The following is a 13,367-nucleotide window of genomic DNA, read 5'->3' on the forward strand; positions in this document are numbered from 1 at the left end:
ACACACACACACACACACACACACACACACACACACACACACACACAGTCCTTGACGTGTCTCATGCTCAAGAAGACGTAAAGATTTTTCTGAAGTTTAAAGCACAGACTCACTGTGAATTCAGGCAGGTTATCGGAGCCCTCGCGCCTCTTGCCGTTGGGTCCTGGTGCCGGCTGCTGAGGCGGCGGCTCGCAGTACAGATGGTTTTTGGTCAGGGTCTTAACGGCACACACACCCTCCCCCACCAACACCACCACCTCGTCCTTAGTGATGGCCAGGTCCAGGTTTTCCCCCTGAGAGCACACGGAGACGCAACTTCTGATTTATCTTTCACTTTCAGTTTTTCAGAAGGTACAAAAAAGTGAAAAACCTTTAATAATATTTTTTTTAAATCTTTTTGTTAGATTTAAAAGTAGACAATATGGATTCAGTTGATTACTGACATCTTTCTCTGTGTAAAAGTTTGATTTACTATAATAAGTCCTACTACACTGACAAACACCACAGCTGACACTCGGGACTGTAGTCAGTTGTTCATGATAAACCAGCACTGAATTCAGCACTTGCCCGAGGCTATGTTAACACTTTTCTGCTTTTTTCCCCCAGACAGATAGTTTGATTTTGTCACTCTTGTCATTCAGTCTGACGTCAAACACTTTGGTCAAGTGAGAAATATCCTACTAGATTAAATGTAATGTGGTACAAACAAACTCTCATGGTCACCAGAGGATGAATCTGCGATGAGTTTGTGGCATATGTAAATGTACACATGACAAGTCCATGACTGGAGACATCTTCTACTACAACACCCAGCAGCCTCAGCTGAACTTTCATGATAACATCACCATGATAATATCCATGTTAACAAGTTAAATGTAGACATGTTAATTAGTTTAACGTATTATTATGAAGTAAATGGTGATTGCACAGTGTAATGTAGCATAAGGACACCATCTGCTTCTAGATTGGTTCCCTTTAAGTGAAATGTCGTTCCGTCTGCCTCTATTGTTTGCCTGAAGGCTCCATTGAGAGCACAGACGAAGAGGACAGGTGTTCAATTACACATCAAGGTAATAACATAACATGGAGGCTCCGCAGTCTGAACCAAGATGGCAAACTCTCAAAACCTACTGCTGGGATCTGGGTTTCTAGTACAAATTGAGATTCTAACGGTTGTTTCTTGCTCTGGGCTGTAGCCAGTCTGCTAGCGGTAGCTATGCTGCCAACTGTGTTGTTGGTAGTTGCTACGCTCTGAAGAAAACCAAAGGTTGTCTTTGCGACAGCAGCACCAACAATAATACAACTTAGAAACAAAATCTGTTGCAATTGAAAGAAAATAGAAATGTGCCAAAGTGACAATGCTATCACAGCTGCTCCTTATAAGACCATTACTCCCACTCTTTATAAGACCTCTACTCCCACTCTTTATAAGACCACTACTCCCACTCTTTATAAGACCACTACTCCCACTACTCCCAGAGCTGCTTCCTATCACCGCCTCTCCTCTGACCTCCAGCTGGATGAAGCTGCCTGGGTTGTAGCGGTAGGCCTTCAGAGGGTCCTGCTGGTTGAGGGGCCGCAGGACGGGGTTGGCCTCGTAGCTGAAAGTCTGCGAGTTCAGACTGCTGAAGTCGAAGCGCAGGTTGTCCAGCAGGAACTCTGTGGTGACCTTTGAGCCCCGGAAGGAGGAGTCCACCATAGGAGAGCGGCACAGGATCAGGGTGGAGGAGTTCACCTCACAGCGCTCCGTGAACTGATGGGACAGGGAGGGAGCAGAAAAATACTTTTAGTAGAGGAAGAAACTTATTTTCATTTTAGAAAATAACGCAACGTGCACACAGACCTGTTTGGCGGAGCAGAGTGGGTCTCTGGGACAGATAGGTTCAGGGACCATCCTTGCTAGCCTCCCCAAAGTCCTCTCCACACTCCTCTTCCTCCTCCTCCGCTTCCTCCTTTTATTCTGGCTGACGGACCCAAAGGGAGAGGCGGTCACCACCATCCGGGGCTTCTGCACCACGTCCAGGTCGTGGCCCGACACGTAGATCAGCCGACCACCGCTAAACAGACAGAGCATTCGTAAATTCCACGGCACTTTTGGCCCCCAACAACTTTCTAAGTAGAGGAACGAGCAGCGAAGGTTTGGGAGATGGAGGTCGGACTCACTCCAGGAAGCTCTTTGCCGGCGTGGCGTGGGTGATGTTGGGGTTGTGGGTGTAGCGGTAGGCTGAGGTGTGGAGGTGGCGCTGGCTGCTGCCGTAATGCAGGCTGACCCGCTGGTCTCCGGTCTTATTACTGCTGCCCGTCACACACTGAACACTGGAGCTCTGCACCTCTGACACACTGATGAGAGACACATTCATAAATGATGGGATTCTTCAGTGACCCCAGAGTGACCCCCCCCCCCCCCTACTGATTGGGGGGGGGGTCACACTGATTGAATAAGTCTTCAATAATAGCAGCATTTGCACCTTCTACATTAAAGCCAACTTGGAATCAACAAGACAATCATTCAACCATTAAATAATGTGGACCTGTGTGTGTGTGTGTGTGTGTGTGTGTGTGTGTGTGCGCGTGCGTGCGTGCGTGCGTGCGTGCGTGCGTGTGTCAGAGAGAGAATCTTACATGTTACAGGGCACCCCTCCCACAGTGATGCCGAGGTCAGAGGGACGTCCTGTCAGCAGGTTTCGTCCGATGATCATCAGGGATGTCCCTCCAGCTTTGGGCCCCCTTTCAGGAGACACCCCCATCACAAATGGGTCCTGAGAGGGAGGAGAGGACGTATTCTTTAGCCATTTGCTAATTCAACAACACAACTGGTTAATAAAACCTTACCTATGGTATTCTACCATAACTAAACGTAATCTAAAGTACCTGGTAGCTGAATGTCTGGCTGGACAGACCAAACTCTCCTCCGCTCACTTTTACAGACATGTAGCCCACCTTCTCTCCTCCACTGGCTTTGGTTCTGCACACAATCCTGAAAGACAGACATAGTTCTTAATAAAACAGAACCAGACATGCATCCTGGAAATGTTCAGTTAATCTGATAAGGTAATGACATTTTAGTGAGGACCCATATCATTATTTATTTTAAGATAAGATACTTTAATTATCCAGAGGGAAATTGTCGTGCATCAGTTGCAGTAGAAAGGAGTGCAAATAAAACAAAAGATAAACTATGAAGATTATCAATAAATTGCAAAAGTCAAATGTACACATTGCCAGAAGTGTAAATAGTTTAGGTAAACAGCATGTTAGCATGCTATAATTTGTTGATAATCAGTCAACACAAAGTACAGCTGAGGTTGATGGGAATTCCATTAGTAGGTATTTGGTCAGGAAAAAAAGTGTTGGACAAATTCACATTTTGACCTTATGATCAGGTGTTTAATTGCCAGAATTTATAAAATATATGAAATATGATCCAAGACTCTCTCGGTCAGTTGCTTTTTGAAAACTGATTCTGTAGTTGATGTGTCACTAAACCGTGTTACATCATTTCTTGAGATCAACAAATCTTTGCAGCTCTTCTTTCTCGCAGTATTTTTGTCTTATTTTTATTTGTTTTACGTTTTCATAGGGTTTTTGAAGACAAAAAGACAACAACAAACCCAAAAGCCTTTGAGTATGTTTGTAGTCTATGCTCAATTCACATCTCTTCTATGCTATGTCGGTCTGTACCTGGAGGAGACCTCGTAGAGGCTGGGGATGACAGTGCAGGGAATCCCGGCCACTGACACGGAGTGGAGGATGTCCTCAGCCTTCTGGCCCAGGTTGGAGCCTGAGATGGTCACCATGGTGCCGCCTTCCAACAGGCCAGAGAGTGGCTCAATCTGAGGGAAGTCAGGGGGAAGCATCATGTAATTAGAAACTTTCTGGATGGGTAGGGTATCTCTCCCTAGTAACAAGTGCCAATGTATTACTTCAAGAGCTTCAAGACCTCTTTTAAATAAGAAGATAAATCGTCAAATATTGAATGAAAATAACGAGCAAAGAGGTCAAAGGTCAGTACTCACGGAGTGGATGACGGGGGCGGGGCAAGTCTTCTGTACAGGTTCGCTACAGGAGTCTGAATACAAGCAGCTGGCCTGAGCGCCACCACACCACACGCAACCGTACTTGTGGTCGGCTGTGTGGCAGCGGCTGCAGTCAGAGCGGCCCACAGCGCAGTTATACAGAGTCACTGAGGGCAGAGCAGTCATACAGGAGCAGCATCAGTCAGTGTGCAAGAGCATTGACATTGAGTGTGGTTGGAGAGAAGACTACCGGAGGATAATAGCCATATGTTGAGTGCATACAAATCAAAACTGGTTCTCACCGTATAGATCAGCAGAGCTGTCCACATGAAAGGTGTCCCTCCTCTTCACATACACCATGGCATTGTATTCCTCCACTGGAGCAAAATATGTGTACTGGACAAAAGATGGTTTCATTTTTAAAAAAGTACCTCAACCATTGGAGTTCAATGTCTGACCTCAACCATTGGAGACCTCAACCATCTTGCGACAGTTTCGCATCTTGTGGGTTACCTTCTAGACATGACCTAAGTAGTGCGTTTGTGTCCGAACCACAGTGGTTCAGATCAGTCAGTTTCCTGTGACGAGGTATTGGCAGCTAGGGCTGTGGTTTGGTGTGTGTGACGATAATGCCACTGTTCGTTCAAAACAACAATAGCAGGTCCTAAAGAGGTTAGCGTAGATGCTGCAATAGCATCAGTTCTATCAGAAATGTAGAGTAGTTTTTCATTGAAAGAAGAGAAAAAGAACAGCACCGAAGACATTTCTAGAAGAGTTTGATTGACAGATGGTTCATCCAATCACCTGCCAAATATTTTTTGAAAGTGCCTGCCCTTTTTCAAACTGTTTCCAATAACGGCTTCTCATATGGTTCTGTGTAAAACAACATCTGGTGCTTCGGGTTAGTAAACAGTGCCCCAGTGGCTAAAGTCTGTATCCTCTGTCTGGACAACATTTTATTAAAGTGGCAATCTCAAAGATTTTCATTTAAATAAATGTCTGCAAACCATCTATCGCTTAATGAGGTAAAACAATAGTGAATTGTTTAGTGAATAGTGAATCTCTCCCACTGATGAAAGTATTGCAATATCTATATATTTTGCAGTATTATGAACTGTGTGACATTTCCCACTACTGTAGCTTGTCATTAAAAGCATTTACATGGCAAAACACCAGTTGACTTTTATTATAAGGCAGTCACAAGTAATGTAATGCGTTTTTTCAGAGAGCTGATACTGACCGCTATCGTTCATCAAAAAATGCCTCAACAAAAATGGTAATTTTCTGCATTTTATTGGAACAGTCAGGAACAGTCACAGTTAGCTGCTCGATGAAGAGCTGTAGAGCAGGTAACCAGCTACTTTCACTTTTGCCGTTTGAAGACTAAATCAGATCATAGTTGCTCATAGAATGATGGAAAAAAATGATTGACTGACTTCTTAATTAAAACGACAATAGTTTGTTTTGCTGCCTGCAGTATTGTGGAACTATTAAGTATTAAACCACCATTTGCTGTTCCCACTAGTAAATCAACCAACACAGAAATCTTGTGTGTGTGAAAGTGTGTGTGTGTGTGTGTGTGCACATTTACAGACCTGGTGTAGTTGACAGGTGATGTCGAAGTTTGATGGATTCATGTCATCAGTCTCCACGTATGCGTCCACCACCACCGTCTGCCCCTCGATGACCAGCACGCACTCATAGTCCAGCTCCGTATCCTGAACACACAAAGACTTGTGTTTGGTGCAAGGATCACCAGCCAGGCAGATAGAATCATCCTTGACATGTGTTGAGGCTGAGAGTGTGTAAATGTGAGTGTGTGTGTGGGGTACCTGGTAGAGGTGCAGGTTGTGAGCCAGTAAGGTGATCTTCCTCTCCACTCTGACAGGGAGCAGTGATGAACCCTGGACCTTCTCCACACAGGGACAAGCTGAAGAACCCCAGCTGACATAGGAGCCCTCGTCCCCCTATAAACACAGGCAAAGTATAAACACACAAGCCCCCCCCCCCCTCACTCTCTGGTTCTATCACATGCACGCACACTATTTCCTCTGATCCAGTGAGGTGGCATGGTGATGCTGCAGATCAAACTAACTACTTACTGCTTCCATGAATGTGTCATTTATTAAAGTGATTATAGCATCTTTCAAATCATTCTAACGGCATGAGTTTACTTGTGGAAAAATGAGACGATCCAGGTGTGCACAGCTGCGTGCCACAGTGAATGTAAACGTCATCATTCACTGCAAACACACACAACAGAAAACCTCCAAAGTTAGTTTTTAAAAGTAATGTAGATTAAATGTAAAATTTAAAATAAAAAAATAAAAAAATAGCAGCTGGCTGTTTTTCTTTGGAGCAAAAGCAAAATAACAAAAATAATGCAGGTGTCACACAGTAGAGGAGGAGCAGGGAACCAAGGACAGGAGTACAGAGTCTAGTGAGGAGCTGGGAGCGCTAGGAGGCTGCTGAAGCTTTGAGAAGAAGAAGAAGTAGTAGGAGGAGGGGGAGGAGGGCGGCTGAACTCACCGGGAGGAAGGCGTCAGCTGGATCATACTGGTAGTCCAGCTCTGAGTCAGTATCCAGCAGGTGAGGGTAGGATGGGGGGGCGTGGTCGACCTCGCCGTCACCTGACAACACGGTGGCAGCGGAAAATGTGGCTGTGTCGTTTTCTGACTGGACGGCGCTCTCGGCGTGGACGTCTTCTTCTTCTTCTTTTGGCCAGAGGAGCACCTCAGGGTCGGTGCCTGGGATTCCTGCCTCAGTAGGGGAGTCTTGTGTGGGCATCAGGGTGGGAGTCTGGGTCAGGTCCAGGTAGAGGTGGTGCTCGGAGTCGCCAGGTTCGCCCAAGGGGAAGGGTGTCGGCAGGGGGAAGCCGGATGAGGCCGGGGTGGGAGGCTCCGCCAGGCTCAGAGCTCCCTCAGCTTCCTGGGTGTTGCTCGGGGGTGCCTCCGTCACCACCTCCAGGGGGGAGGAATCTGGTTCGTGGGGCGGGACGAGCAAAGGCACCACGGGGTCCAGATCTCCAGTTAGACCATCAGCCACGGTGACTGGCACCAACTCTGTGGCTACCATGACGACAGTGGGTGTGGCGGCGGCACCGTCTGTGTCAACAAAAAGCTCTCCCGCTTCAGTCTCCTCTTCCTTGCCGGTGGTGACCTTTGGGGGTGGAGTGGGTGCTGGTCTGGTGAACGATAGGGTGCTGGCAGGCTGAGGGGGCAGGGTGATGGGTGGGGTTGTTGGCTCAGGGTTGGTGGTGGTCGCGGGCGGAGTAGTGGGTGCAGGAGGGGTGGTTGGCTCCTGAGTGGTTGCCACAGTGACGGGGGCTGCGGAGGTTGTTGTTGTAGCGATAGTTGTTGTCGTGGCGATAGTTGTTGTGGGAGTTGTCGTGGTGGTTGTCATGGTGCTGGTTGTCAGGGCAGCTGTTGTGGTAGTGGCTGTTGTGATGACTTTAATGGGTTTGATTGTGGGAGGAGCCGAGGTGGGGAGTTTAAACTGGGGGAGGGAGGAGGAGGGGAGGACATGAGGAGAGGGTGAGACCGAAATAAAAAAACAAAACACTAATGGATGAGAGGAAATGGAAAAAACAATAACTGAACTTAAATGTGACGTTAAACATGACCTACTGCTTATGACACAGCAATGACTTCTGTTATAAGTAAATGCTTGTTTTGGCATATGAGGCCCAACAAAACATGTATGGGCACTGATGAATGTATCCAAAAATACATTCTATCTAAATAGGAAAACCATTAATTTACTTACCAGATTCAAGTAGTCAGTGCAAACCCACCAACACATTCTAGTGCTTTTATTTTGAAAAAGCATCATGACTGAACCCGTAGCCGAAGCTTTTTGTTTGTTCGGCACCTGTTTTATCTCAGAACTTAAATGAGTGACTGTGTTGTGCAGCAGTTGAATGAAGAGGAGAGAATGTGTATTAAAGATATAATTGATGTTTTCCTGAAAGGCACGCTGTGTGTGGAGGTGATGCGAGGAACACATTCCAGCCAATGGTTTCACACCATTCCTCTGATCTACAGCAACCCACATCAGAAAACTCTACAGTCAATTTAACCCTTTAGCTCGTGTGTGATCGACTTACAATACAACACTTATCCAAAATAACTTGTACACTACGAGTACAAATGTCTTATGTGTAATAAGGTGCACCAGTTGTGATTGTGTGTATTTTAGGCCGTAGAAACAATTTTCTTTTCAATGTGACTTGTGATCAGATTCACCAGATCAGATCTCAGCTGTGTCCATATGTGTGTCCAAACTTGACACTTCAATGCTACCTGCCTGATCAGATAGTGATCGGATATATTTCCTGGTCAAAGGAAGTGAAACATTGGATGAGCATATCATTTCCTATAAATTCTTCACAATAAAAGTCCTCCGTTCTATTTGCTGCTCACTCTTCCTCCCTGCAGTATTAGTAGAACTGTTTTATTGAAGAATAGCCGCTAAGTGGTAAACACATTTCATTTCTTATAAATTCTTCACAATAAAAGTCCCTTGTTATTTTGTTACCTAAAAGATTTTATTTTGAAGCAGTTTTAATCAGCAGGAACTTAACAGGACTCAGACAGACTCGGTTTTCCTCCTCTCTTCACTTTTACTCCCGTGTTGGGGGAAGATGAAGGAGACCTCTGGTTGACAGTTGATACATTGACCCCCCCGGCATGTGTTCTGGCTAACATCCCATCTGGAAGCGTACCGACTTCACAGTTATACGTCCTGACGTGATCGGATGACGTCTTCCATGGGTGCTGTGCATTCTGTGTAACTTACATGTTGGTTGTAGATGATCACCCCCTCCTCACAGGTGGGCTTGTGGGTGCACAGGTGCTGGTGAACGCACCAGTTACAGCCCCATTGGCTCAGAACGCAACCACGGCAACTGCACGCAGAAACGACAGGATGCACAGATCAGAGACAAAGATAACGGCCTGGAGTGGAAGGATGTTACAGAGAGGTGACAAAAAAGAAGTAAAGGTATGAGGAGATGAAGAGAAAGGTGGAGAGAGGTCTATTAGAAGTATTGCAGGACAAAATGAGATACAGCTACTGTAGTGTGTACCACACAGAGTAATCCAATTGCTGCCGATGTGGCCCCAGTGGTAAAAAAAAGGTCAGTGATGTAATTGAATTGAGTTTCTTATCAGAGCAGAGGAGGGCCGCCTCGGACGGAGAGAGAGAGAGAGAGAGAGAGAGAGAGAGAGAGAGAGAGAGAGAGGCTGATAGAGCGAGCATGTGTGGAAACACAGAGGAGGTCAGGAAGGACAATAAACCAGCATTCCACACAGTGATGTTCACTTTGATCAGGGCTCATCATTAACGTCTTCTTCAAGTCATCAAAATAGAACAGCTTTCTTCCCTTTCTGTTACTGGGAGTTGTCCTCACCTGCAGAGCACCCAGTTCACTGTGAACTGGGTTGTAAACACAGTACTGATAGAATTATGTGGCTGTAATTCCTGACCCAGCGGGAGTGCTACACACAGCTATTTGGGATATTATTTGTTTTTTGAGCCTACTGAAAGTTGCTTAAGAAGAACGAAAAGATGAATAAGCAATGGCTTCATGCAGGAACATATTTGTACAAGAGAATTTATGGGATTCACCAATTTTCTCGCACTAAGACTTTTCTCTTAGGGAGGAAGGAAATCCTCGAGCGGTTCAGACCGGTGAACCACGTACAGATACTGCAGTCTGCCCGTCTTCCCAAGGGACAACTACCCTGTTTCACTTAAAGGGGAACAACCTGGACCACACTGTTGGGATCTGACTATATGGCTTCGACATGGGCTGTGGAACAAAGAGAGTCAGGCCTTCCCTTTTGCAAGCAAAGGTTTCATCCTGATTGTAGTTTGAGCACCAAACCCCCCAACTCTGAAGAAATTCACATTAGGGTGTGAGTTTCCCCCCCCCAAAAAACTATGCTTCCCTGAAGTTACTTGAAAGCAGCGCTGCAATCTAATTGGCCGATGGCCAAGACACCCCAGGACCCCTGTGGTTCAGCCACTGTTCTACAAAAACTACCTGCAACCCCCACCTCAAGGCTTTTTCCATCGATCCCTCCGGGGTAGCAGGAGGCACACATGCAACGTTGTTCTTCTTTTTAATCAAACCTAGGTCCAACAGTTTATATTCGCTGGCCGAATTCACCAAACTGTCTATTTTATCTTTGTTCGTATCCACGAAGCGAACCCCTTTTTAGTCCTGCAGAAGTGAAGAAGCAAGACTTCTTCAGAGAGAGAGAGAGAGAACTTCCACTCTCCACCAAGCGCCTCGTTTGCTCCGGCCATAAGGACGCAAAAATCCCTTACCCAGACGATAGCGATTCTCTCCTACCGAGAGAACACCTCCCGCGGCCCGCATCCGTGCTGCCTGTGCCCATCGAAGCTCAGAAGAACCCCCCTCAATCACCACAATCGCATCGTACCGTAAGGCAAAATAGAGTCTGGGCAGAGTTAGAGAGAGTTTCATTTGTGTTTATTTTATCTTGTTTGTGTGCTTAAAGTACTGTTCATTTTTATGACGTGGTATATGTGTGAGATAAATGGATTTTTGACGAACTAATTTTATATTGTAATGTGTGTTATAGTTAAAACGGCCAGCAGGTGTCGCCATCTCACCACTAGGGGGTTGTCTGTGCATGGTATTCATGCTTCCTTGTAAAGTTTCTCAGAAGAAGAACAGCAAGAGAAGAGTGTAATGTAGAGAACAGGCACCCTCAATAAAACATTTGTTTAAACTGTATTCAAGGTGTCTGCTGCCGTTCTTTGGTGCGCCCGTCATCATACACTGACGGGAGGGCAACATATGCTTTATGATCACCGACACTGGCGATCCCTGAAATTGCTAGTGTTGTGTAGAAGTAGCGTGTATTCCATGCTACTGTGATTCGTGTCGAGACTGCCGCAGTGAGGTCGGGGACTGCGTCTCAGGTCAGAGGTCGGAACCGCGTCTGTGACAAAGAGCCCGGTTCTTGCTCCTCTGGCTGGGAGAACAGTTTACCGAACTCCAGCGCGGCGCGGAGGATCTTAATCTTTTGTTTTATTTCATTTTGTTCCTTTCCCTTCTCTTTTACTAATCCACACACACACAGCTTTGAGCTAATGTAGCTACGTGCTAAACGGCTACCGGCAGTATAGACGCCGGGTCTTCTGTTGGCTATCCGCCATTTTGAGTCTCGCGCATGAGACGTCACCACGTCCCAACTACGTCATACGTCGCTGAGCTGTTACCTCGCTCCTCCCCCTGCGCGCGCGCGCACGCGCACACACACACACACACACACACACACACACTCCCCCCCTCTTTTCAATAGTCTGTTGATTTTAGATAGCGTGCTCATAAATGTATAGTTGTTGTTAGTTTAGATATTAGTTGACTAGATCATTAGTATTAGAACGTAATAAACTCTTATATTTTAAAGAGCAGCTGTCTGTGATTACTTTGTGCATGTATTGTAATAATAGCTGTATATGTGGTCTGTGCTCGAACTTAAACCTTCACTTTCACTCTGAATGTGTAATAGTACTCAGACTATTGACATTGTGAGTGAACACTAATTATGAGACTTAGTTTATTGTTTGGTTATTGGTCCCTGTGGTGCCCCGTTATTATTAATAATCATTAATAATTGTTACTGACATTAATAATTCTATTGATGTCAAGAACTTAGTCTCTTAGATGCTGATAACCCAAACACGCTCCTTTACGTTCCCAACATATTGCTGATAACCCGTGTCAGGCTATGTTATTCCCAACAACACTATCCCATGTTTTTGTGTCTAAGTGACTAATAGGGAAACAATGTTTTAGATTGATCCAGTATTGAGGGAGAAGGCTGCAAACTGCAGCTACTAAATGGACTGTAATGTAATGTCTTGGGGCAACTCCTCACAGTCAATGTTCGTCCAATAAAAGAGCTTGTTGTTGCCACTGACAGACTCAGATTGTTATTATAAGTGTCTGATATCATGCTGGAAAGGACCCTACAGAGAAATACCTTCATGCCAAAAAAAAAAGAAAATGTAGATTCTCTCACTCCAACATCTATGGGCCGGCCACTTTGCTTTTTAAAAGATGTCAAATCATTGTTCTATATTTCTGTCAGTGCGGTGCTGCTCCGGTGACACGCTGCTGATGTTTGCAGCTGTATTCAGAGTTTCTAATTGTTTCAGGTCCCAAATACAACCTCTGACACTGCTACATTTGATATGTTGTGGTCTGCTGATGTCCGACAGCAGGATGTCGTGTCCACAAACGGAGTGGAGCGGGTAGCCTGACGTAGCAAGGAGAGTCGGTTATGCTAGTGATCAAATCACACGGACGTGGCATTCTTCAGCCTGAGGTTTGTATAGTGTGGCATCACACGGGGCCAGGTGGTAGATGGGTGCTACTTCCACTTGATCTGATTGAGGCCGGACTTAAGGGCTGCAGGAGGAGAGGAGAGGAGCGAGCACACGGCGTGAAGGAGCACGGAGACCTACCTGGAAACAAGTTCCAAACCACAGTGAGGAGGTTTTCAGAGGAAGAAGACCCGGTTGTCGGAAGAAAGCAGAGGACACTTTAAGTTGAGTTTTTGTCTAGTACGGTTCTGTTGAACGACGCATTATCTCCATTTGGACGTTTTTGTTTGTTTGTTTTGGATTTTTGATGAAGAGACTTTCCTGAGTAGTGGAGCAGAATAAGAATAAAACGTGACCTTATTCTGAAAACCTTTGATTTTTGCCTGGTTTTGTTAGTTCCATCGCACCACCCCACCCCCACCAGCCCTAGGAACTTCTCATGACGTTACAATAGATATGAGGTTTCGGAATACTTCAGTGAGAGAACTTCATTGAATAAAGGTAAGGATAAAAATAGGATCGACAAACAGACAAAAGACAGGTGAATTGATGGAGGGACAAAGATTGAACAGGGTGCAAAATTCAGACCAACAGACTCGGATGGAGACTTGATTATGAGGTCTGCAATGAGCAGAGCGGGAGGAGACAGGAGAGCAGATAAATCATGGTTAACTCACGGCACGCTGCCGGACAGCTGCTTCACAGCGGTACAGTCGTAGATGGTGAAATCCCTCGCTGTGACGGTGACGTCCCCAAAGCGAAGAGACAGGGTGACTGTGATGAAGTCTGAGGAGCACAAAACACAGAGAGAGACGGCGTGAGGAAACCCCATCATGTTTACGCTGAGCGAACGGGGCTCTGGAAATATTCTCCCAGGGCTTATCGTCTCCGATTCGGAAAGTCTGGGATGAGTACGATGTTTCCCAAAACACTGAGAGAAGGTTTGGTCCACAGAGGTCTAATAGAGCCATGTGCAGCCTCCAGACA

At 45.9% G+C, this 13,367-nt stretch overlaps 1 protein-coding gene across 4 annotated transcripts in view; it reads right to left on the reverse strand.

Moving 5' to 3' along the window:
- LOC116400921 (plexin-B1-like) overlaps nt 1–13,367 on the reverse strand; it is a 110,365-nt gene that overhangs the window by 12,718 nt on the left and 84,280 nt on the right. For 3 of the 4 annotated variants that reach the window (XM_031879030.1, XM_031879029.1, XM_031879031.1), the window contains 14 exons: nt 13,058–13,166; nt 8,814–8,922; nt 6,546–7,511; nt 5,849–5,983; nt 5,612–5,734; nt 4,319–4,412; nt 4,017–4,183; nt 3,682–3,833; nt 2,872–2,977; nt 2,623–2,759; nt 2,164–2,340; nt 1,844–2,057; nt 1,511–1,753; nt 114–293 (listed from right to left, as the gene is read on the reverse strand). In XM_031879030.1, the coding sequence (XP_031734890.1) occupies nt 114–293; nt 1,511–1,753; nt 1,844–2,057; nt 2,164–2,340; nt 2,623–2,759; nt 2,872–2,977; nt 3,682–3,833; nt 4,017–4,183; nt 4,319–4,412; nt 5,612–5,734; nt 5,849–5,983; nt 6,546–7,511; nt 8,814–8,922; nt 13,058–13,166 (2,912 nt within the window). The remainder of the gene's footprint in view (nt 1–113; nt 294–1,510; nt 1,754–1,843; nt 2,058–2,163; nt 2,341–2,622; nt 2,760–2,871; nt 2,978–3,681; nt 3,834–4,016; nt 4,184–4,318; nt 4,413–5,611; nt 5,735–5,848; nt 5,984–6,545; nt 7,512–8,813; nt 8,923–13,057; nt 13,167–13,367) is intronic. The other variant, XM_031879032.1, reaches the window with a different exon arrangement.

Source organism: Anarrhichthys ocellatus, unplaced genomic scaffold (assembly GCF_004355925.1).
Source record: "Anarrhichthys ocellatus isolate YVR2014 unplaced genomic scaffold, GSC_Weel_1.0 scaffold218, whole genome shotgun sequence".
NCBI classification, from domain to species: Eukaryota; Metazoa; Chordata; class Actinopteri; order Perciformes; family Anarhichadidae; genus Anarrhichthys; species Anarrhichthys ocellatus.